General features: G+C 41.6%; 1 protein-coding gene across 1 annotated transcript in view; it reads right to left on the bottom strand.

Annotated features, from left to right (window-relative positions):
* Nucleotides 1–4,730: 4,730 nt before the first annotated feature.
* The window catches only part of psmd1 (proteasome 26S subunit, non-ATPase 1), a 39,285-nt gene continuing 17,639 nt past the window's right edge, over nt 4,731–26,376 (bottom strand). The window contains exons 17-25 of the mRNA XM_079220639.1: nt 21,643–21,757; nt 17,247–17,363; nt 16,069–16,171; nt 12,787–12,956; nt 10,177–10,269; nt 9,730–9,822; nt 7,491–7,694; nt 5,701–5,867; nt 4,731–4,928 (exon numbers count right to left, since the gene is read on the bottom strand). Of these exons, the coding sequence (XP_079076765.1) occupies nt 5,721–5,867; nt 7,491–7,694; nt 9,730–9,822; nt 10,177–10,269; nt 12,787–12,956; nt 16,069–16,171; nt 17,247–17,363; nt 21,643–21,757 (1,042 nt within the window). The 3' untranslated portion in view covers nt 4,731–4,928; nt 5,701–5,720. The remainder of the gene's footprint in view (nt 4,929–5,700; nt 5,868–7,490; nt 7,695–9,729; nt 9,823–10,176; nt 10,270–12,786; nt 12,957–16,068; nt 16,172–17,246; nt 17,364–21,642; nt 21,758–26,376) is intronic.

The following is a 26,376-nucleotide window of genomic DNA, read 5'->3' on the forward strand; positions in this document are numbered from 1 at the left end:
GACACGGCGTCGCGAGTCAGAACTTCATCAGTCTGCTTTTCTCTGCCTCGGAGAAGTTTGTCTTTCTCAGACTCCAGTCTTCAATAGAAAAGATTTCATCCTGGCAGAACCGCAGCTCTGTTGAAGCATTTTTTGCTCGCAGCACAACCTTGGCCTCCAAGTCTTCAACCATGAGGCTAATATTTCCTCCGCCCGTGTCCACGCTGAACAGAAAGGCTCAGGTTTCATATTTTGGAGCGGCCTTGTGCTGGGAATCCAAACAGCTCTGCTTGTATTCTCTAAATGCTGATGATGAATGAACAGACGGTGAATAGGCGCAGTGTTATGAGCACATGCTTTCATACCACAATATCCTCCACCACACTCACACTGACAAGGAGGGGAAAAGGTGGCGGCGGCTGAGGCGTTAGACAACGTGCAGTAACGCGCTGTACCATGCACCAGCTTCACGAGGACGCAGCTGTATGCCTCGTTCTCCAAAACTGCTGCTTGTTTAGTTTGTCTCCAGCCTGTGTTCCCAGAATGGGCAGAGCCGGCAGCCTCTTTTTTTTTTTTTTTTCCTTTCCATTTTGTGGAGATTTCATTTCTGAGTGAAGCCTCCCCAGAGAGCAGTGCTTCACGGTGTGAGCTGTCAGTCTTTCCAACAGGTTTCTCCAGCTGAGGAGGTCTGGTGTCCAGCTGTTCCGACACCCAGAGGATAGAAACCTGCTTTCAGGCTGACGGAGCATTTAGCCAGCGCTCCTCTTGTGCTATCGGATTTGGACAGTGGGAACCCAAAGGTCAGATAAATGACCTCTGTAGCCAGACACATGCTGGGTACCTTTATTTGACCAGCCAGGAACACCAGGGACAGTATCCTCCCTATTCTCCCTCAACACCTCCTGTGATGCGATTTAAAGACAAATTGATCCTACATGTTTGAGTGGAGAGGGACATTTGTAATCAAATGCATTCAGTCAAAATGACAAAAAATACAAAATGAATCAAGAAAGTAATTTCCACTCTGAAACTTTGCATTTCCAGCTGTGGAATTCCAGCACAGAGCTCAGAGGCTTGAGGAAGGGAATACATCAATGAAGTGTTCTTCAGTGCTCACCTGCCCAGCTGCTGCTTACTGATGCCAGCAACGACGAAGAGCATTATATAACTCTTCAGACTGCTTTGACATCAGTCGCCCTATCTAGGAGCTGAGTGAAAGTCAACACAGTAAACTTTAGTCCCCGGGCAGAGCCGGGTTTGAGTAAACAGGCGGAGAGACGAGGAACTTGTACTTCCTGAGGCTGGTCGTGAGCTTCTGCATTTGTGGTTTGTACTGCTGGTCGGGAAAGAAACAAGCAGTTTGGACTGAGCTCTGAGTAATAGGGACATTTTTTGACATTTCCTGGACCACATGATTAATCCATTGATCATTTAATATGCAGATTAACTAACAATTAAATTAGTATTATTGCATGGATGATGAAATTAAACCGATACAAGCAATAAAACATAAGAGCCCAAACAGTACAGCAGCACAGCCCATATTGTCAGCCAATTTATATCAGTGATGTATATAAAACCTAAATCATGTATATGTTTCCTGAATTAATGAATATTGGCTGATTTATTGTTATCAGACTTTTAACACTGTGGTAACAGGATCAAAAATACAGCGTCAGTCATGCTCTAATCTGCATATTTGAGCCATTCTGCTTCATATGAACTTTAAAAGTGTGGTCAAATAATCCAGTAATCAACTCATTAATTCAGAACTTGTTCAGTGTCCTGTGCAGGACCAGCAACTGTGAACTCTCTTATATCACCTCAACTTTGCTGCTTCCTTATAGGAGGTTTCTGTCTTTTCACACTCAGAGAATTAAGGAAACCTTGGAGCGAGAGGCCACTGGGGTCAAACTCCACCAGTTTGTTCGTGGTGAACCTCCATCCCGAGGAGAAGGAACAGTCTGCTCAGTCCAGAGCTGCATCACGGACCACCGGCGCATCACTCGTTGGTGTCGCTACCAGCCAAAAACGCTCAGCAACTTTCAACCCTTTCCACAGGCACTAACCTGACCAATGAGCTCTCTGGTGGGTCCATTTGTTTGCTTTAACTGAACTGCTGAACCCTCCATCCTTTCGTCGACACATTCACCGCTGCATCCACAGACGGTGACTACATGCTCCGTCTGCTCACGCAAACCATCACCCTTCTCCTCTTCCTCCCCATGTCTTGATATTTGGTTTGTCAGCTTACTGACAGACGTTGGTCGCTGCTGGTTGGCTGCTCGCCTCCATCTCCTCTGCACAGCTGGCTGGCACGACTGGATGCAACCGAGGGATCCTTTTGCCTTCTATGGTGCTTCGCTGTCGTAGGCCTACTCATTATGGAATCTGGAGCCACGACCTTTCTTTCACATTTCCTAGAAAACACAAGTCCAAGCTCAGACGTTTGAGTTATGAATTTGAAAGCAAAGGTTCACAAGTTCGATCCCTACAAAGGCCAAACTTTTTTCAGATATTTCAGTTTGGACCGCCAAAGTAGTGAGTCCACTGACGCTGCCATGAATAGAGCTAGCACGGCTACAGCAGGGGCCCAAAGCTAACTTCGCCTCGGGCTCCAAAACATCGAGCTGTACAGACGAGACAAAGCTCCAAGAATATGTTTTGCCGTAAGTAAGTGTGAAAACAACGGAGAGCTTTACATGATTCTGTGGTGAATAACTGATTCATATCACATGTTAGTTTAAAAGACAGAGGTGTGAGGAGGAAGTCCACTTCATCACACAAAAAATGTGGGTATAAATGTTTTAGAAGTCTGGAGTATGAGACATGGTTGTGTATAAAGGCACGTTTTCCACACACACTGATTAATATACATCTTCATCCCACCCGCTCTTCAGTAGTATGTACGGGAAGTGAATGCTGCAGCAGACCTGGATGGAAACAAAGAGAGGTTCCTGTGGAGACTACAAGGTGTTGCATCTCCAGGAATGTGATCCTGTAATAGTTACATCTCTCAGCTGTGGACGCAACGGTCTCTATATTTAGGATACGTAGAGTCAGACGTGGAGTTCTGCATCAGTCAAACAGCAGATGCTTCTCCCTCCATCTCACAGGATCTCATGCCGAGTGATAACGGTGATGGATTTGGTCGTTGAGGTCAAAGTCAGATGAACCTCAGAGTGTGTTCCTGTGTGTGTGTGTGTGTGTGTGTGTGTGTGAGTTGCACAGCAATCCCAGACAACCGAGATGAGGAAATATTCAGAGACTGTGGAGTCGATAAAGTTATTAAACAGTCCTCCATGACCAAGTATCTGGGAATGTGAAGGGAGGAGTTGATTAGACTTAGTGTCTGGCCAGAATGTACATACGGTTCATTGATGGAAGTGGACGAGCTGCAAATCATCTCTGACGATCAGTCGCTGCAAGGCAAAGGCGTTTTTCCACCTTCTTCAAATCAAATGAGAGGCATTCCAACACATCTCATGCAGAAAACAACTGCCTGGGTTATCATTTCCTGAACCTTTGCCAAACCACTTTTCCACATGAAGCTTCATTTTCCAAATATAAATCACACTTCGGTTGGGGAAACTGGACACTTGAAGATGACAAACTTGATCTTTGGTTGAATATAGTATGCCACACAAAAAAGAGATCATAAAGTAAAGAAAATAGTATTCCATTAAAAACGATTAAAAAAGCCTCATAAAGAAGTGATGGCATAGAATGGTTTTTACTATCTTTATTTGGGGGAATTTTTCCTGATCCGATGTGAGGTCCCGGGACAGGGATGTTGTGTACTGATTGTAAAGCCCTCAGAGGCAAATTTGTATTTGTGATGATGGGCTGTATAAAATAAACTGAATAGTATGCAGTAATGTAATGAAAAAATCATAAAAGTAATTGTATAGCATGTCATAGAAAATTCTACAACAAAGTCATACCTTAATGCGCCGTAACATAAAATCATAAAATATAAAAAGTCATAGAAAATAGCCTAAAAAGTACAAAATGTAAAAATAAAGTGAGAAAAGTTGGTCAATTGGCGTAAATAGTTATGGTCAGATGTTTTATAAAAGAATAATTAGTGTCAGAACATCATAATAAAGTATGTTATACAAAAATGGCCAAGAAAAGTCATGGAACAGTATCTTTAAAATGACAGTAAAAAAGTCAGTATTGTATGCTGTGAAAAATTGCATAGTCATAGCATAGTATGCTGCAATATTATGTCATAAAAAAAATGAATATAACATAACATGCTAGATAGATAGTAGATGAAGTAGTACACAGCCAGTTCAACTCAATTGAAAATGTTTTGAAAGTGACCAAAGTGTTAATGTTTAATCATTGAACTACACATTATTGAAATATATTCTTAGAATCTGCAGAAACTAAAGTTTTTTTAGTGGACAGAAAGTTTCATAACCGTCACTGAGAACAAGAAAAAATACATTTTAGATAAGAGAAACTGAGTTAAAGTTTTTCTTTCCATCATACCCAAATGGATTGTTCATTATCACTTTTTTTTTTAAATATTTTTTTCCTGACTTGACCTTAAAGGTACCAGGAAAGTTATTCACATTCAAACAACTGAATAGACAGACAGTACTCAGCTCGCAGCTTACAGACACAGACTGAAGCAGCTGCTGCTGAACATGTAAACCAGTCTAAATGTATGGGATTAGAGAGATTCCTTTGTTGCAGCCGTGTGAAATACCCACTCAAATAAACACACACTCTCCAGCCTCCAATATATATCACTTTTTTTTATTGTACGGACAGAAAATTATACAATTTGAGGATGTAAAACATTCCCTGTCTGGCAAATGAGGAAACAGAACAGGAAAGAAACGTGTAAAAGAGGAAGCAGGGAGGTTGGATGAATAGATGGATGCACAGAGGTGAGCTGCTGGACCAACATGCCGAGATCTCGCTTCTGCAGATGCCTGAGGAAAAGAAACGCACGCGGGTTAGATTAAACTTAAATCAAGTAGATTCAGTGAAAACACCTGCATGAGTGGAGCATTGCGATGTGGAGCTTAAAGACCCCAACAAATAAATAGGTCAGTAAAACAGATTCTCAAATGCACTGTGACTGAACACATTTCTTTTCTAGGCATCAAACTTGTGACCTTCTATAACAACTCGGTCACCAACCGCTGCGCTGCCTTGAATTCAGCCTGACGATGATCTCTGATGTTTACTCCGTCGCGGCACATGAGCCTCATTAAGAGATGACATAGTGTGCATCCAGGCCCTAATTTGGTCATTGACACCTCATCGTCTCATCACACGCCACAGCGAGCTCCTACATGGGAGGCGAGCTGCGGCGGTCCAACACAAACACGAGCAGCCAGGAATCATTAGGCCGCTCGCTTCACCGGCGAATACAGTGTGAAGGTTTGCCCTCCGAGCTGGTGTTTGGAGATGGCGGCGGTGTTTACATTCCTCGGCCAGTGACGAGGGAAACTGGGCTAGGCTTGGAAACAACAGGACGGACCTGCTGCACTCTGCGTTATCACATAACATAACTTCCAATTAAAAATAAATAATAAATCGTCTGACAGCCAGAGGTGGAGACATCAGCGACAGTGAAACGCAACTGTGCTTTCACACTGCGACCCAGTGATTTAGTACCTCAAAACAACGGCTGCGATACCAGCAGACGCTTCAGGAACGCTGAAGACATGAAGAGTAACGGGGTTCAGGCATGCATACCTTTTGCTGCGAGAGCGGTTCTACTCGTCAATGTACTCGAAGGGCTCGGGTGCCTCCGGTTCCTGCTCTTCCTCCTCAATTTTGGGACCGTGAGCGGAGACGGGCTCCACCAGCTCCTCCTCCTCCTCACTGGTGTCTCTCATAATGATGATGCCGCCGTTATGGAGCTGGTGACAGACAAGAAAAATCAGCAAACAGCATTTAGCGAATGTGTCGAGTGCCATTGCTGGTTGATACACTAAAAGGGTATTCATGTTTAAAGTACCCCTGCTCAAAGTGCACTGTATTTATTTACATCTCACTCCTCACTGTTGATGAGGAACTTGATGCTTACGTAATAGCTGGAAAGATACTGAGCTCAGCATTTAATTCAACTATAATGACCAAGCAGAATGCAGCTGATGGAGCACACGAAAAAGGTAAAAAGGGAGAAGTGTGTCACAACCATAACAATTCCCTCTTCCAGTACTCTAATCCTGCTGGAACCACCAAACACTGTTTTAATTCCCAGGGCCGGATCAATCCTGCAGGGAGCCCGGGGCAAACTGAGTGAATTAATTAACCCTTTAGTAGCTAATTAGTAAATATTCTGTTTGGGAGGATACACCATGTAAGCACAACAAAATGAAAAGCTTTAAAACTAAATGCTCAAAGTACATTATAGAGTGTATATAAAATAACCTAAATTAAACAAAATAAGACAAATATTTATCAATATAGGCCCTTCTAGATCTTGTTTGTAAAGACCCTATAAGATCGGTGTATAAAGGGCTTTTAGTGGTGCAAGAAATATTACCAACTAAATGTGCACCCAGATAAAGAAGATACAAAACATGTAGAGTTAAACTACCGTTACAATGTTATTATTCACATCCACAATATGTCGGTTTGACATTCTGGATCAACAAGAAGTTATAAGAAGGGAAACAACTGGATTTGGGGTTAATTCATTAAAAAGCCAAGATGACAAATATGTGTACCGTGTGGTTTTGTTTTTGGACAAAATGAGTTCAGATAATCCTTTTGTGGATTCATTCAGTTCCGAATCAAAGAATGGAAACTTCACTTTAACGTATGTTGATCCACATAAAAGGGCTTCAATAAACCTCCAGACACTCAGCAGATTTCAAGATAAGTCTATAAAACCTCTTCACTTCCTAAACTCGCCATTGAATGTAAAAACAAATCCTTAAAGGGAAAGCAGCACTACAAAACCTTAGGCAAGCACCTTGTTGGCACACAAGACGTCGTACAACGCAATACTCCAAGCTTAGCTTGCGAGACACACAATCAAACAGTTCTTCCTCTAAACAGGACTCGGGTGAGTTCTCATTGGATGACCGCACGCCTTCCTGCCTTTTACTGCGGGAAACTGTCAACCTGTAGAGCGGGACCACAGTCGTCTGGTTTATCGGCCTGAAGAGAAGCGTTTCTGGACTTGTGCTCCGCAAAATCAACCAACAAGCTTGTTTATAAAAAATAAAAATAAATAGTATCTTGACATTATACCAACAAAATGGAGCCAGATATTAATAATGGCAGGAGACATATGGTACCCAACCCGTTTGGTGGGCTCTGAAGCAACTCTCATGGCATATGCGGTTTGGTTTTGGATTGTTTAGGCGGGTGTGAAAGTGATGAATAGAATTAATATGAGACCAATTGAAAAAGTGAATTTTGATTTCCGTTTGTAATTTCTTTCTTCGTAGAACTCTTGTTAAGACTTTTTGCTAACGCCTCTTGAATAATTGTAATGGCAGACAGGCAGACAGACAGAGGTGTGTTGTTACCGGTTTGAAGGGCTGGTAGCGGCAGGTCTCCGGCATGTTGAGGACTTTGAGCTGAGCTGGCATCACCCTGGCCGGGTTCTCCAAGAGCTGGAAGTTGGGCTCTGCCTCCTTTTTCTTCTCTTTCTCCTTCTCTTTCTCCTTCTCCTCATCCTTCTTTTCCTCCTTCTTTTCCTCCTTCTTTTCCTTCTCCGCCTCCTGGACCTCCTGTGAGAGAAAAGCAGCAATCAGGACTACTGTGATTATTTTTCTTCATGTCTTAGTAATTTGTGTGTGTTTTTTTATCTGTTCCGTTCTTATCCCTGATGAGGTTGCGGCTGTGTGTTCTTCCGTTTCTGTTTTATTTTTGACCTCTCTTGGTATGTATATTATACTTTGTCTTTTATGGAGAGAAAAAACCCAAACATAAATGCAATTCAGATAATTAATCAGGGGAAATTGCTGATCATCCACAATTATGATACTTTTAAACCCCCCATAATCACACCACATTCAGAATATATTTGTGATGGAGACGTTTTACATTATTTGACAGTTCAGAGGAGTTATGAGTAATAAATTATGTTTTTCCTTCTTTCTGTTGTGATTCAGTCCTGCTCTGGCACCCTTGATGGCCAGTGATTTGTAAAGATATCAGCCATTAACAAAACACTGAAGGACAGAAGGTGCCAAGGGAGCTGGCAACACATGTTTGTATTTCAAGACCGAGCTACATCATCTCCTGCAGATGTTCTGAAACATTGAGGCTGTCTTTTCTCCTCTGGCTCGGTTTCTAAAGAGAGGCTTCAGGTGTGAACTGGAGTTTCAACAGGCCTGTTATTGAATATTCTTATCCTCAGCCTTGTAACCATTAAATGTTATGTACACACTCCATTTTTGTTTACCCATTTCAAAATGAAAATACACTATTTAAAAAAAAGGCAGAGACCATTCCAAATATATTGATTATTTTCTCAATAATAGATTGTGTATAATACAACAGATTACACTAGAAAAATATACATACATTTTTCCCGGAGTTAGTGATGTCTTCAAGCGGTTTTGTCTTACCAACAGTTCTCAATCCAAAAGGCATTACATTTATTTGATTCCAAGTCAAGAAAATGAGCAAATCCTCACATTTCAGTTGCTGGCAACTGCAACATTTGAATTAATCAACCAATTGTTGTAGCTCTTCAGTTTTATAATATTGTACATAACTTACACTGTACTTGTCAAATACCCGGTTTACTTTCCCTGCCATTTTATTTCCATTTCAATCCAAACATATTTCCGTGTTGATACGTTTAGTCAGGATAAACAAAATGGTCAAAACCAAAGCCAGCTCTATAAAACGGTCGACAAAAGGACAACAATCAAATTCTGAACCGTCTGACCCCAGCGTGAGTGGATACCTCCACATGAAAATCCTAAACTGTTTGGAGGCCGGACATTTCCAAGCTCGTCCCTCAGCACCGGAGCTGAGATGTAGCGTGTCAGAGCGGATCAAACGTGCCGCTAACGCCCAGAGAAAACTCCATTGAAAGTTATACTGGCTGACAGAGTGCACTGACAGAACCTCTCCGTGAACACACTGTGTGTGGGTGAGTGAAAAGAACTAAATAAATAAAAAAGTAGCTGTGTGTATGTGGCGTCGAAGAGCAAAAGAGACTGTACAGTAGGGTGCATGATCTGCTTCAGAAACACCATTTAGAACCTGGATATTTAGGATTTTATCTGCATACCAGCGGGTAATTCACTGAAGTGTGTAATTTCACTTTGGCAGTCTGCAGTCTGTGGCATGTAATGTTTAAATTAAAAACATCACTACCGGGACACGCGCTGTGGCTGCTTTGCCATGTGGTCTACAAGAGAGAATGTTCTGTCGTAAAAATACTCCCGGTATAATGCGCTGCAGAGCACACACCTGAATATTATATGGTCTCTTGCCCGACCGTCAAAGCAGTCCGGGAGTCCAACAGTGTAATAAATCCCTAAAAACTTCACTTCAAATACATGGCAAGGGTTTAAAATCGTCAAATTGTTTTAATTTAGGCAGGCCGCCATTAAAATGGGTTAATTTAGGGTAGATCTGTCTGTGACAGTAAATAAAACACTACTCCTTCATTCTAAATAAATGAACTAAATTAAATCAAGCAGCCTGCAGTATTGCTGTGAGACCCGACTCATTTAAAAAGAAAATGTGAAAAACAAACAAGGAAATCATTTAAAGTTTTTTTGAGGGCTGTGCATTTGAACTCACCACCTCCATCTTCTCCTCCTCCTTCTCCTTCTTTTCCTTCTCCTTCTCCTTCTTCTTGGCTTTGGCTGTGATGGAGAGAACAGCAGTGGATACCTGCCATGCACAGAGAGAGCAGAGATATTTCCACAATGTAAGACAATACCATAGACACTGACCTTCTACAAACATGACTTAAAATGTACAAAACTAGTCAACCACAAAATAAACGCTGCGTGGTCTTTCATTACATTCTCCAAGAGCATCTACGACTGTGAAATGAAGCAAGTGTGGAAAAAAAAAAAGGCCAGAGATGCTGAAATAATAAATATAAAACGGGCAAGAAAATGATGAGGGAGGGTTCACAATTATTCACAAATCAATACGAAGTGAGGTTGGCTTTCCTCAACTAATAATTTAAGAAAAAGGAAAGTAAAACGAGCTGCTCGTTCCTGGCGCCGAAGTTCTCACCTTCTCCTTCTCCTTCTCTTTAGGAACCTCCAGGGCTGGCGGGTAGGCGAATGTGGAGGGCTTACAGTTAGAACGATACTGCACCTTGGGCATCTAAACAGGAAGAGAGAAGACGCAAAGACGTTTAGCAGCTTAACGTGACCGAACCACGAACACTTCAGAGTGACCGAACCTCTCACATGCTGACAAAGTCAAGTCAAAGCAATTCATTTCCATTTGTTGTGTGGGGAGTCGCCATGCTAGCGGTTTGGGGAGGCAGTGATCGTTCCACTTTGTACAAATTATCATGTCAATTCATCCAATAGATGTCGAGCAAAATTTCTACCTAATTCTTTGAATGGACTTCCTTTACCATGACCGGCATGATGATCAGTGCTGTTTAGAGACAATAATCCATTAAGGCCCATTAAGCAGCGACAAAACGGACCATGAGGTTAGACGTTTTTGTCAACTGCTTTTCGTGTTGCGGCCTTTATTGAAACGAAAACATCTTTAATCACTGAAATCAGCGTAGAGCTGAAGGACCTTCTTGTTTTGTCCTTCAAAAATGTTTAACTTGTCAAGTTTTCTCAGTTAAAAAGAGGAGGTGTAAGACACAATCCAGTAGTAAACACCCATTTATCTCTGGATATGCACAGATAATCTGTAAAACATGTTACTCTAGTTAAGAGATGACTTGACTTTCGTTAAATCTTTTGAGTTACTCATGCTAGTGGAACACAGGCTAGTTAGGAAAGGGGACACGTCTTCAGCTCTCTATTATAGGAAGACTCATTTAGACTGAATGGTGACTGAATTGAAGATAAGCAGAAACAAAAGTGCTTCTTTTCTCTTTTCTGAGATAAAATGCCACATCATGTTGTCAAATGTAATATTTCAACACCAATTTGATGATTTTAGAGGGGCGCTCAGTTTGGTTAAATGCATGTAAAAAAAGTGTCTCAATAAAACTGCTTTACATTCGTTACTTTCATAGTTATTCAGTTTGGCATCGTCTAAAGCAAGCGTCTATTGTCCTTTAAGGGCTGTCACTGGAAATAGCTTGGCTTAGTTAGGTTTTGAAGTTAAATTTACATGTATCTGGTCATCTACCCAGACAAAAGAAAAAGCACCGACTACAACCTCCTCCTTCAGCGATTAGCTGCAGGCGTCATTTTATGTAAAAATGGTCCGTCAACTTTACCGAGACAAATACAAAAGAAGTTCTCCAGACAGAGCAGCACCAGTTGCCTTCTGTTTAGTGTGAGCCTTCAAATTACAACATTGTTCTGAAACTAAATGACTCAACGTTCCCTATGATCCAACAGAGCACACAATATGTAATCAGAGGAGACTTCTTATTTTTTTATCACCTAATAATTCAGCCGTTTTCACTGCCGTATGTATGGAGGCAGAACGAGAAGCAGTGAAGTGACTTCTCATGTATTCTCATTGACGCTAGAAAGAACAACTTGTAAATGAAGAGGATGTTCCATGTCTAATGGGCGGAGGTGAAGTCTGTGAAGACTCGCGCTGTGGAGTTAAACAGGTGCTGACGAGCCTTGGCAGGGTGCAGCACAAAGTCTGGTAAACCCAGGTCCCCAACTCCCCTCTGCTCTCCATCCCTGGTGTAATATGTGGGTCTTTACACCAAGTGTATTCTCCCGGCCCTTGTAAAGCTGGGGCTGCACAATACAATTAAGTGCGTCAGAGTCTCTGGTGTTTGACATTTGATGGGATATATCCCCTTAATTTACACCCAAATCAACAGCACCTGTTTAAGATTCAGATGTCACAGTGATCCCTTGGTATCAGTGTGCGAGAACAGGACCACAATCAGGAGGGCCTTGTTATGGATAGACTGCGGGTGACAGTTACCAAGGGAAGAAGCTAAATATTTTTAGCCCAAAGACAGTGCCAGATACAAATTCCACAGCCACACCACCTCAATTATATTTTAACACATTGAAACAACAACGTTTGTCTTTGCGGATTGCTTGTCATGACATTTGTTGCACTACTGCCCATCCTGTGAGTGTGAATTTTTCGCCCTAGTTTACTCGCTCGACTATGTGGTCAATTCACTTTTTCGGAACCATTCTCTGTCTGTGAAAACATTTACTATTTCTGCCATTCACCATGGAACTAACCACTAGTTCTGCTTTATACTTGTTGAGGAAGTCCCACACACGTCGGAACATCAACCGCTCCCGTGTTTGAGTTCATAATATTATCCGTCGTCGCACACAGCCCTGACTCCTCCAGGACGAGTGTCTGAATGAAGCCGCTTCCAGCGCTCCTTCAGCGGACCAGCAGCAGTTTCATTCAGTAACGGCAGGATGGCGGTGATGCCGGGCGGAGCTTCTCAACGGCGATTGGCTTTAGCAACTCCGCGTCGGGCGAATTATTCACTAGAGTTGAAATATTTCAACGCCAGCGAAAAGGCGGAAAAGCGGATTTGCGCAACGCCTTTTCGCCTCTATTGCGCTGCCCGGCGAAAAATTCGCTTTTTCGCAACCATTTGCTTAAATCAAGTTTTAGACCCGTGTTGGAAAAATAAGTCACCTTTAACAGTTGCTTACACATACAGACACATTCCTTCTAACACAGCAAGTCTAGCCACTTAAGTACCTTGAGGTCCTTGTTGAGTCCGATTATAGCCGTTGGTTGAAATGCCAATGACAGGAAGTGGGAGAGGGGGAACCAAAACCAGAACTGGGTGAAGACCAGCAAGCCGACCAAAGACGGCATGTGAGTGTGACCCGTCCTGGACTGCAGAGAGATGGTCACATTACGTCCACCTGAACAACAGAGGGCAGAGGAGGGAGAGAGGCTTTCAGGTACAAACCGACATGACATTCGTCATTCACCAGATAAAAACAAATGTTATACAAAATAACTAGAATATGACAATAATAAACGTTTCCTAACTATAGCACAATTTAAAAATGTCACTTCAACTGTGATAAAACATTTCCTCCAGACATTTTTCTTCTTTCCACATACTAGAAGTTAAACAGCGTGTGCTAATTGTTACCCATCACATCTCTTTGATAAAACATACTTGCCGTCACATTATTTCTTATTATTATAATATGGTGATATAATTTAGATTAAAAAATACATGTCGTTTAGTAGAGGACAATTTAACTAAAGGCAGAACATGTTATTTGGTCACAAGAGAGCTGTGGGTGAAACCAGTGCCATGAGAATCCATGATGAGCACCAGTAGCACTCGACATAACCCGCCAGTTTATAGATTACCGTGAGCAAATACAAAAAAATAATAAAAAAAGAAAAGGGTAATGGTTAAAACAGCTTCATCCTGATCACTCATTGTTAAACAAACCTGTTATCGTAAGATGGAAGGGAGGTTAATGGGAGCAGAGACCAGGATGGTCGCCACCCTGAGAAGGTCACTTTAAACTTCAATTTGTCTGATGTGTTGATCTCACGGCAAAGATTAATATTCCAAGGACAAACTGGCGAGCTAATTAAATCCAAGAATGCATTGTCTAGTGCATCCTGCATGAAAGAAGAAAAACGACTCATGATGAAAGTGTGTGCTCGACAAAATATGAACTGATTAATATCAGTTTGTCTGTATAGCTGACCAGAAAGATGGCGATGAATAGGGGTCAAGGTTGCTCCTTGGAGCCGTACCAAAGAGTAACAGACCTCCCTTGGCCCTTCTGGGACAAACAGTAAGGAGGGACTGCAGAAAGGAAGACAAAGGGAGGGGGAGGAAGAGACGGCAGGAGGTAACCATGATAAAGCTGTCATTTCTTTCGGGAAGAAAATAAATACTTTCCTTTAAAAAGGAGGGTGGGTTACTACGGGGGGTGTATCCCCCGAGGGAGGAGCACTACAAACATATATTTGATCTTTCCAGACAATACCAGTTAAATCATCTGCTGTCTTTTTGCTTTGCGCTCTGGGGCCTTATCTTGACATCTGAACCGGTGTTGAAACCATTCCAGTCCCCCAGATTGAACGTTGGCCTGAATGAGTCACGAGGTCTGCTTGCTGCACCACAACTGGATGCTTAAGAGTCTCTTAAAAACTTGAGAGGTTGAGAGCACTTGACTTGCAGCAGCGCAGCAGCAGCAGCAGCGCAGACCCCCCCGCCCCACTGTTTTTGCCAACTCTAAGTTTGGTGGGCCAATTTTCATTCCAAGGAGTTTGTGAGGGAGGCACGGGGATAGGAGTGATCCCTCATGAGGTGTTACATGACAATATCAACAATCAACCTGTCCGTTGTGTCGCTTAAAAGAACGAAATATGCTCAGTATAGAGCTAATTAAAAGGACCGTAACAATAAGTGAGGGAAAGTCTATACATGGAGGAAGAACATGTAGGGGTGAGAAAACGAGCGAGATACATTTCTTGGGTAATGAGCGCCAGTGATCAGGAAACTGACCTCTAATCGCTTCCGCCCGTCAAATTAAATAAACCTGTGCACCTCAAAATCTCCTAACTCTGTCGAAGAACCAGACTACTCAAACATTCACTACACACAAGCTTGAGCGTGTCTGACACTCAAACAGGAGGAGTGGTGTCTCTTGCGTGAATGTGTTTAAACTGTAAGCTTCACAAGGAATTGTACTGAAAACATGGGTAAAGCACTGGGAATTAGAGTTGGCATAAAAAGCTGAGAGAGCAGGGAGTGTGTCTACTGTATGAAAAATGAAACCAGTGGTCAGGGTTTTTCTGATTTTATATATACGATTGAGGTCCTGTCTGTCATCAAGATGGCTAACTTGCTCAGAACAGAAACAACCATCAAATCATGCTCCAGGAGGGGTGGACTTAATCAAGAGGCAATTATATATGGCTGATGAAAAACATTCACGAGTCACAACATGGAAAGAAAAAAAGAAACACATACACATAAACTGCACTTATCCTTTCAAGTAATGGTGCAAATACTTGATAGACTTCACTTTGTGTAAGTTGCAACACCAGATAGTGTATTTAGACAGCAGGGTGTAAACAGAGCTGGTTTCTTTCTGGTTTAGCACACAGGGTTTTATGTTAGTGCTAGAAAATTGATTCCTGCCTGCATTGAGATTTTGTGTATACATGTGAATATGGAAGTGCTGTGTGCACGCGGGTGTGTAGCTCTCGTATGTGGCATGCTTGTGTCCACAAACACTTGCACATACATACAAACACAGAGACCATCAGACAAACAGTAATCACCAGTGTGAGCCCAACAGGCCACATGGCTGAGAGCAGAGGTAGGAACGCCAGGTGCGAATGCACCTCAGGGTGATCCGTTCCAGAGACGCAGTGCACGGGTGGTCAACCGAAGAGGGTTACTTTGGGTTTGCTTAAGGAACTAAAATTACAACATTCACACCAAACCACATGAGCGTTCAAGCAGTTCACTTGTTTTACAGTGGAATTAAGTATTTGGGCTGGTTTGATCTCTTGCTCAGTGACAGACGACATTGGCTACTATCGAGATCAAGCTGGTGTCTTTCCTTTTCACAGACTACATCACTTGATAATCACTAGGAACTATTTGACCATCATTTTCAAATCTAATTCTAGGAATTAAGGGTTTATTATGAGCAAATTGTCAGAACTAGAGATGCACCAGTCCAACTTTTTCAGTCCCAATACAGAACACTCATTCGATGTCAGTATGGTACCAATTACGGGGGCGCGCCACACACACCGATGGAAAGGAGTGGAACTGAATGTGCCACACACATTTTACCAGCACCTGGTAGTAACGTTACCACCAGATCACATCGGCGACGACAACATGTTTACCCCCCCAAAGACAAGACGATACATTAGACTATTAGATTTAAAAAAAATAATTTAATGATTATTTGAAAATCCTGAGCCATCTCTACCACCGTATGAAAAGCTAAATACTTGTGCACGTGTTTTGAGGCTCACCTGCATCGAGGATTCCCTGGGCCAGGATGGCTCCGAACTTGGCCATAACGTCATCATGCTTGTCGTTGATCACCTTTGAATAAAGCTGCCTGAACTGGTTCACCTATAATAGTGTGGGGGGGGGGGACACGCATGTTAATGTGAATCACAGAACTGATGGTGTGACACTAATGACTAAATCTAACATTGCATTTGTAAACATACGTTGGATCAACTGGTGCCTTTCTTTGAATTTGAGATTAAGAGTAAATAATAGAGATTGAAATATATTTTATTCTCAACAGTAATGTGAGATTTTGACTTCAGAAAAATTGCCAAAATGTAAATTTGAACATGTTGTATGACATTAATTTACACCAACGGCGTTCAATTTAAACAAATCCAAGTCTGTGCCTCCTTGTTAGAGGCTCTCCAAACTAAGAGGAGGATACGTTTGTATTACAGCCACATTCAAACTTGCACTCTGTCAGCACAATATTCTGAACAAAGCCACATCAGCATTGCCACGCCCATGAGGATGGTGTAATACATGTGGGAGTCCTGGCACTAACGGCATATCTCGATAACCACAGTGAAACTTTGCATAAACACTGTGCTGCATAGTTAGCAGACAAATTGGGCAAAATTACCACCCTAAAACTAGAGGCCCAAGACCTCCGTCTACAACTATGAAGCAGAGTGGGAAATTACAAAGAATGGGAAGTTGAAATAAACAGTTATGGATATAGTACCTTCCGACATTCCAATGTTAAAAAAAATAAAATAACTGCCTATTTTACAATCCTGCATGCCGCCTTGAGCTTTAAGGACTGTTGCTGTGCAGATGAAGAGTCTTTGAAAATGTGTCTGGCAAATCTTAACTGTCTATGACAAAGTATGGGGTGATCCAAGGGTGAGTGCGTGCAGTTATACCAGAACTAGTCACTTTCCAGTCTTCCATGACACAGACATCTGATGCTTTCTGCTTTTGGTCAAGTCTTCCTCTTTTTTTTTATCCTCACTCTTTAAAACAGTAGGAACCTTATCCAGACCAAAGCTGTTGCTGAGTAAAGGTCAGCTAGACCTACGAAAAAAAGTATCTTGTCCAAAACTATAATCCTGGCTGTCCTGACTGCTTAAAAAAATACATTTCATAATAGTCACTGAGAGGCGATGAAACGCAGACGTTTGGATCTTACCTTGGGACAGGTGACTTCGGACTGCTGGATCATGATGAGAGCAGAGGCAATGAGGGCGCCTTGTCTCACGTAATTGACTGGGTCATTAGTCATTGGCTCAAGCAGATTGATAGCCTCCTGTAGAGATAAAAGGCAGAGCAGAGAAGTTGGCAATATGGTTTAAAATGAAGTGTACTTTCAAGTAATTGCTTATTTAGAAGCAATTCATATAATTCAATGTATAATTTTCTTTAAGGCATCAATTAATCTAGATCTTTTAAATAATGTAGTCATAAAACAAAAGAACTTGAGCACAAATAAGAGACTGATGAACTAAATAGTAAACGGAGCATGTTTTATCCACGGAAAAAAAATGCTTGTACAAGGGATTGAGGGATTGCTTTCTCTAGTATATTCTGTAGTCTAGAGTCTCAAGACCGGGCCATCCACAGCCCAACATCAAGTTTTAGAACTGGTGTCCAGGCTGAAAACCATAATTTGGTTATGAAAGACCTCAAAATGGTTACATTGGTGGTGGTGTCCTGTGCATTCCCCACATTTCAATGGAATCAAGGATTTTTTGCTTTGAAGCAGGTGGCTAAGCTAAAAATGCTAAATAAAAGTAACAATGATGGACACAGGCTACAAACTTTAAGCGCTCATTTGCAAGGCTACTTGTTTAGTATTACCTTCAAAATATATAATAATGACCTCTTTTAATTATGCCAAAGTGACAATGATAATTTTACGTATTTTACTCCAAATACATTTTATATTTAGCCATTTCCAACAGACTAGATCAGTGCAACGGGAACACTTTTGTTTGGTTGAATACCGGAGAATGAATTATCAACAGAGGCAAACAGATCACACACATTAATAAGATTAGTGTCATCCATATCTGGTGGCCCAGGAAAACTGAATTGCGACGGCTCCGCCTTTTTTAGTTTCCTCCCATGATAACTGAATGTAAAAATGAGGGAGGACCACCTCTTTCCTTCTTTTATTTCTGAACTCTCCTCTGTCCTCAGCTGAGCAGTAATGATTGCAACCCACACCACCAGACTCAGAGGGAGGCGTCAGCTCCGCAGAGGAAAGAGAAACAAACTAGGATGATGACAGCGGAGGTAAAATAAACCATGTTTCATCCGAGCTCTTGGCTCAGCTGGCTGAGACAATCGTGCACCAGGATGATAAGTTGGAGTGTAAAGCCAACACCAGTGGACCACATCCTGTTCCTAATAGGTTGTCGAGGGGTCTAATTGAGAGTATTTTCATGTCAGGCCCAATCAACAGTGCAGGACGACACATAATGTGGTTGCTTAAGACCCTCTTAGCGTACCTGCGCGTACAGGAGCTGACTTTTGTTTTTCAGGCTTATGCCTCAGCGAGATGTTGAACTTTAAATTAAATTCAGGACCTGGCTCGAAGCTTGTGTATAAATGGAACAGTGCCGAACACACTTTATCACGACAAAGTTTCCATTTTCATACATATTTATAAAAAGTATATTATATGACAGTATTCTGAAATGAGAGTTGGTTTTTGGTTAACAATGCTTCCACTAAATTCACCAAACAAGCTGAACAGTATTTAAGATTTTCATTATGGCACAAAATGAGCTAAAAAAATAAATAAAAATACAGACGAAGGTCAAACAGGATTCCTATGCAGTGTTTTCTTTTACGTTTTTTCTTCTACGTATAAAGTAAAGACATCCAAAGCCCAAGGTGTAAAAATGATAGCAAAGGAATATGATCCCTCTTAATAGGTGACCCACTTCTCTCACCACAACATCATTATTCTCACCCAGGACCTAATGTGCTAGAGGTCTTATTCTGGAAAAACCAAGCAGCAGCGCTTTGGAGCTGATCACCTCTAGCATGTCTCAGCCGGTCCAAAACATTCACTTTAGTGCTTCAAGGCTCAGGATGCAATGAGGCATGACGCCGCTTCAGCTATGCCACCTGAGACTGATCAGCCCACATAGTTTAAACAACTCTAGAACTGGCAGCACCCTGACTTCTGTCTTCTTCACTCTCCTTTTAGGACTCCAATGAACCCAAATGCGATGACAAGCTACAGCCTTGTGACTGTGAGCCAATTTGGACCATTTTATCAGCGAATCTAACGAGACCTTTCAACAATTTATTAGCTCCTCGGTGTTGATATTCCATTAAAAAGTCCAAGATTCCAAGAAAAGTAGCTGCTTACTTTATTTTTTTTTAATCATTATATAAAGTAATTAAGAGAATGGTTAAATCACTTTGGAGGCATTTGAGCAAACTGTGGCACAATTTAAAAATTGTCCTGAACCAGATGAGGTTCAAAGGAAGATGAGTCTTGTAAGATAATCCTAGGATAATAACAGCTTGTACTTTGAGCAACAGCATTACAGACAATTCATTTTAAATTAAGCAACATTTTTTTCTGGTGGCATTGTTAAATCTGACGAGAAAAGTAACCTTTTCACAGTAACTTCTGCAGCAGCTATAGAAAGTGAGTTTGTACTTGCTCATCTAAGATACGCCTCACAAAAGAGCCATCAATTGGCTGCTTTAAAGAAAACCCTTTGTGCAGCATAGACAGTCTTTGCATCCGTGTTATAATGTCCGTATAACTGAGGAAAAGAATATGCTATTTAAGCTGTTCTTGTATGCAAGAATATTCCAACCGGAGTGAGCCCTTGTGCAGACATCTCATTATATGGGAACCCATTTGTGTGGCACGGTTTGCGAAATAAATCCACCCTTATATAGTATCATTAATGAGAGCTGGAGCATGAGACTTTCATTCTCACATAGTCGCCATGCTTTTATTTAGAAACAGGCCTTTATTGCTTTTTCCCCTTTTTATAATCAGTGTTAGGGCTGGGCGGTATGGCCAAAAATTCATATCACGGTATTTTGTAAGATTCTGGCGGTTTTACGGTAATTTTTTTCCAAATAAACACGTTAATTTATTGACGCTGAAAAGGACCGTCACCGCCATCGTTATTCACCACTCGCTCGCAACTGGCCAGCAGCTATTTTGATTGGTACATAGGGTGCTAAATTGGAGGGATTTAGGACCCAGGGGAATCCCTTGATACTAGTGGCGCATGCGCGACCGTAATGCCGTGTTCACACCGGACGCGACGCGAATTTGCGGCGCCGCGTCCACCGCGGAAGTTTACTCGCGCGAGTAGAAAGAGGGTGTTCACACCAAACGCGAATTCGCGGCGCGACCAAAGGGGCGTGGCTTAGCTCGGTTGCTTGCCTCTGTGAGAGACAAGCGACGAAGCTTTCATTTCCGCTATCGACCATGGAATAAATAACCACTAGTTCTGCTTTATACTTGTTGTGGAAGTCCCAAACATGTCGGAACATGAAACGCCCTCGTATTTGAGTTCATAACATCATCCGTAGCCGCACACAGCTCGGTGAATTTCACGACTCCTCCAGGAACTGCGTCTCTCGTATCTCCGTAAAACGATACCGATTATGCCATCCACCATGGAAATAACCACCAGTTCTGCTTTATACTTTTTGTGTAAACTCCACATATGTCGGAACATCAAACTCCATGGTGTCTGGGTTCATACTATTATCCGTAGTCCCACAACAGCGTCTCAATGAAGCCGCTACCAGCGCTGGTTCAGGCGGAGCAGCAGCAGTTTCATTCAGAAACGGGGAGACGGCGGTGGTGACGGGCGGAGCTTCTCAACGCTGATTCTCAACGCTGATTGGCTGCCGCAACTTTGCGTCACGCGATTTCTCCGCCAGAGTTGGGATCCGGTGTGAACACGGCATTACGACTATTGTCATTCTTCAGACTATTGTCATTCTTCAGCCGGCAGCAACATTTAATGTTTACAGTAACAGATACATGTAGAGCAGTCTGAGCTACTTAGGTCTCACGGATAGAAGTTGACTCAGGGTGTGCAAGACATGACATCGCCAAAAGGCATCATGGGTAAAGCCCGCCCACTGTGCTGCACAGGAAAAGACTTCTTTCTTCACAAGAAAAGTCTTCTTGTGTGGGCGGTGCCATTTACCCAGCATGCCTTTTGGCGATGTCATTTTTTGCACACCCTGAGTCAAAGAGTTAACATGAGACGTAAGTAGCTCGGTCCACTGCTCCTTCAGCTTCAAGCTGTGAACATTAAATGTTGTTGCCTGCCAAACTACGGCGACCGGTATGACGGTGTGTGAAGAATTCGTACCATATGGACAACTGAGACTGGTATACCGGTTCAACCGGTATATCGCACAGCCCTAATCAGTGTTATGTCAAACATAGTTCCATGTTTTACCTTAAAAGTCCACAAACCAGACAGCAACATTATTCTGCTTCCTGGTAAGCTTTTATGTTTGAACAATGTGTCTAGTTAACAGCAGTTCACCACTAGAATAAAAATGAAGGGGGATGCACTCACCTTGTTGCCTGTCCCAGCACAGCAGATACCCAAGGCCATGGCAGCCCCACAACGCACATGTGGGTTGTAGCTCTCTGACAGAAGAGACACCACACTGGGACACTGCTCAGGGGTCCTTAAGAGAGACAGAGATAAATTAAGAGTGAGTGAGGAAGAGGCAATTTAAGTTAACCATTAAACGACAGAGTTGAGAAAAACAGCTGGAAGAATCATTTGTTTTTTCTCATTAAAGATTACACCATGCTGAGTAAAATGTCCCCAACAAGAATACTAGGTGTTACAATCAATTTCTGAAATTATTATTGTTCGTCTGTGGCACATGTGCGCAGGAAACGTTTTACAAACTATGCTATGTGTTTTCCAATAATGACCTAGACTGTGGCGGCCTGCTAGAGGTCTATTTCTTCCCATCACAGATTCATAATGAACCCATAATATTGTTTACACTCAACAGGTCGACTAGCTGGTCCTCTGTGCACATTTATTTCGTCATGTTAAGAGGCAAATCGAAAAATGCTCCACATATCGGATCTTGCACATTTAATGTTCTCATCATTTTAATATTGCAACTGGTAAAGGTGAAGCTAATTTTAAGTAGTTTAAATACTCCTAATAATTAGGCTATGAACTTATTTATAATACAATGTAGTTTATTGTTTGATATGTATTTTGCATTAAGAATCAGAATCTGCAAAGTAGGCCAACTATTAACTAATACTGGCAAATAAATGTAGTGAATTAAAAGTACAATATTTCCCTCTGAGATGTAGTGGACTAAAACATTACATAATATAGTAATACTCAAGTACCTCAAAATTAAAGTACAGTACTTGTGTAGCCCAAATGTACTTAGCTACATTTCATCACAGCTACAACAAGAGCACAAAATTGTTTCCAAGAGCACCAAAATATTCATAGATCTAGCCTCCTAATTTTGCTGTGAAAGTGCACCAGATTGATGCATTGAATGTTAAAACGTACAAAACTTTCTTCCAGGGGAGCATTCCCCCTGCACTCCCTGAAGAGTCTGATGTCCACCCACCTTGGTCTCACAAAATCTTGTCGGGAAACATTATACCCACAAGAATATGAAGACTAAAAGCTTCACTTAAGTGATGGATGAGGTGATTTGTTCCATATGATGTCATGCCCTTTGAGGTCTTGAGCAAAAGAGCCACATGAACCATAATAATTATAGATATCTTGAAGTGATAGGGAATGCTTGTTTTGGCCATCTGTCAAACGGCTGGTATTTACACCAATATGGTGCCATTTGTACAACAGGGCACAAAGTGCCAAGGATTAAATACCATTAAGATAAAATGTTTATGCCACAGGTGCATTTGGCCGTGGATCTATAGACTCCCTGTTATTAGTAGGGTTGGGTACCGAGAACCGGTTCCAACACGGCACCGGTTCCAACACGTCCGGTACCTACCGGACCGAAAAGCAACGCAGATTTCGGTGCTTCCTTCCGGTGCCTGAGCCGATTTAAATATTTATTTTTTTACACTACTTTGTAAAGTTGCACGGTATATAGATACTAAAAGGGTAGCGCGGTGCCCGCACGCTAAAAACGATTATTAAAATAGCGCGGATCAGAGCGCGCTCTCTGCGGCGCTCTGTCTGCCTGCATGCAGAGCGGGGCTTAAAGGGGGCGGGGCTTCCAGCGCTCACACACACAGCGCGCGCAGACAGAGATCGCTGAAGACACGAGCACGAGCTTTTGAACGTCCATCCTCGGCTTGCTGGAACAAATCTCTCATGTTGATATTAATGGTGACGTGTAGTCCAGTAAAGCAGCAGTTTGTAGAATCCAACAGTGTCTGAGTTCTGTTGCACCAGTCCAAATCAGGCCACTTGATGCTTGTGTCTGTTCTTTTTTTAAATATATATTGTTTATAGTTTGAAGTTAAAAGGTTTGAAGCTGTAGTTTGAAGTCAAGTATATTTTGTATGTATTTATTTATATTTCTAGTATACTTTAAACAGTTAATATATTGTTCAATTTGAAGAAAAAAAAATTGCCTTGGCAATAAAAAAGTATCGGTTCAGGCACCGGTATCGTTTTAAAAGTATCGGTTTAGCACCGGTATCGGAAAAAACCCAAACGATACCCATCCCTAGTTATTAGATGAAGTGTAGAGAGAAGAGTGAAACAGTATGGGTATGAAATGTGGGGCTTTGATTTATAGCTAGAAAGACTCCAAGTCTCTATTAATTTTCTGCCATTAGAGAATAATCACTGAGCCAAACTACAGTTAATAATTACGTATTTGAAAATGATGTGGCTCTAAATGATTTATTTTCACCTCTTGTACATTAGAAACAGTTTTTTGTGGATCTTGGTTAAAATGTGCAAAGCATTGGTATACATAACTTTTTCCCCAAATGTTCATTATAAAAAATGGAAGTGGATTATTCAAGGTTATGGCAGTGTAGTAGAAAAACAAAAGCACTAAAACGGCATAAAGATGCGAGTAACTAAACAGCAAAAGACTTAGCGTACCGTTGACCACATGACAAAAGCATCGTGTTTCAAAGAACATACGCAATTATTCGGCAATCCGAGTGAATTTGATGAGGTCTAAATGAGAGGCCAACTGTGCCGTTTGCTCTCCAGTCCCAATGAGAAACTATGTGATCAGTATATGCCACATACATGCACTGCTTTGGTGATGAAAACTAATGTAGAGACTCGTCGCATTAGATTTAGGTCACCAGGTGTAAATGCCAACCTTGCCAAGCATCATCATGCGGTGTTCTCATTTTTTTTTGCCGAGATTAAAGTCATGTTTAGTGTTGAACCGGTCGAACAAAGATATTTAAATTTGAAATAAAGTGGATAAAAGGATGAGGCATTCCATTTAATAACCAAGAATGTTATCTGACAATTTGCTTTTGAATGGAGGTGTTGATAACACCAGCTCTGCCTTGGCCTGACAGATGCACTGATTGTTAATATTACTCAGTGCCTTTGAATTTCACAGAAAGGTTTGGTCCGTCTCAAACAGCCATTGGGAATGAATCAGTCTGGTTCCAATTGCAAGCTATTATCAATAAAAAAAAATAAGAGATAGTAACAAAGAGTTTGTTATAAATCCAGTCAAGAAGTCAGCAACATAATCTCTGTGGTTTTACTTTCCACAATTCACTAATGTCACATTGTATAAACTGACAACACTTCAGTGCAACTGGAGAGGCTGCTGTAGTTTCTTACACATAACTGAACGCTCATTGAGCCGATAAAAGCAAGCGAAAAAGAGAAGACTAAATCCCCCAGCTGTGCTTGGCTCTCAGCTTCTAAAAACAGCTGGTTTTAGTTTGTGTATTTGCTTAATGATGCAGCGCAAAGCAATTAACCAGATAAAAATCGAAAATGATAGAGAAAACAAATAAATTAATACTTAAATAAATAATGATAACTGTGCTTAATACAGTTGTCAGTTCATGAGTAATATGAAAGGACATAGTCCTCCAAGTATAATCTCCACTAGTCTGTCTGGAGCTAAAAGCTTGATGGGATAATCAAGATCACCTTTGGGGCTAGTTGATTCCCTTTTGGTAGTCTGATGATGACCTTTAAACCAATACTTTGATACAGACTGTAAAACCCTCAAACAAATTTGTGATTTTGGACATTCGGTATGTTAATTAAAGGATACAAATTATGAACCAGGTCACCACAAGTTAAAGTTTTCTTTTATTGTAATAGTCAGACCCTGAGACCTAATTTATGATACTTTTTTAAAATCAATAGGGGACTACAGAAGCACAATTTACAAAAACGTTGCAGTGGCTTTTACAAATTGTTTAATTTAAAACCTTCTCAACCCTTTCAAAGTAAAATATAATCTAATTACCTTCAACAACCGGCAAAATGGAAGAACTCAGATGGAAAGAAGAAATCAATATCCAGCATTTGTTTAGTTTGAAAGGACAGTGAAGCAATGACGTCTGTATTTCAAGCCCAACTTAAATATCCACATAATGCGTCATGTATTTAAAAACCTCACAATGATCTGAACTACTTAAAAACTCAAAGAGGAGAGAAGAGAAAAGATAATTAAAGCTGCGAGCAGCTGTGAGCGGGTCCTCGCTTATCCCGGCACATTTGGGGTAGCCGGCATGTCACCGACTCGCCCAGTTCAAACAGTACACACCGGTTTCAAGTATGAACATTTCACAAACCAGTCACTGCTTTCAGCAGGTCACAAGATTGAACATTCACAGCTTGATGTTGAAGGTGCAGTGGACGGCGCTACTTACATCTCATGGTAACTCACTTGATTAATGGTGTTAAGAAAATGACATCGCTAAAAAGCATGCTGGGTAAATTATTTCACCAAAAAGGCCGCCCATACAGGAAGACTGTTCTTGTGCAGGAAGAGAATGCAACATACACTTGGCATCATGTTTCTCTACGTGAAGAGTAGAGCAGGTCATGTAAATTAGATGTAAATCCGATGCCTTTTGGCTGATTTACTTTTGCCTGTAGGTGGCGCTATGACAATCTGAATATTGCTCATGTACATGTACTCAAGCCTTGACCGGCATCATGTATGAGGAGAAGTGGGAGTATTGCATCATGTATGGAGGAGTTACAACAGCTTTCTCTCATATAGCGAATAGGCTCAAAGTAGGCGCGTCTTTGGGTCCCCGTCACGTCAAGGCCGTTGAGTGAAAACGTTGCGACAGCACACCCCATACTCCTGAGAGTCTTGAGATCACTTTA

Source organism: Taurulus bubalis, assembly GCF_910589615.1.
Source record: "Taurulus bubalis genome assembly, chromosome: 7".
NCBI classification, from domain to species: Eukaryota; Metazoa; Chordata; class Actinopteri; order Perciformes; family Cottidae; genus Taurulus; species Taurulus bubalis.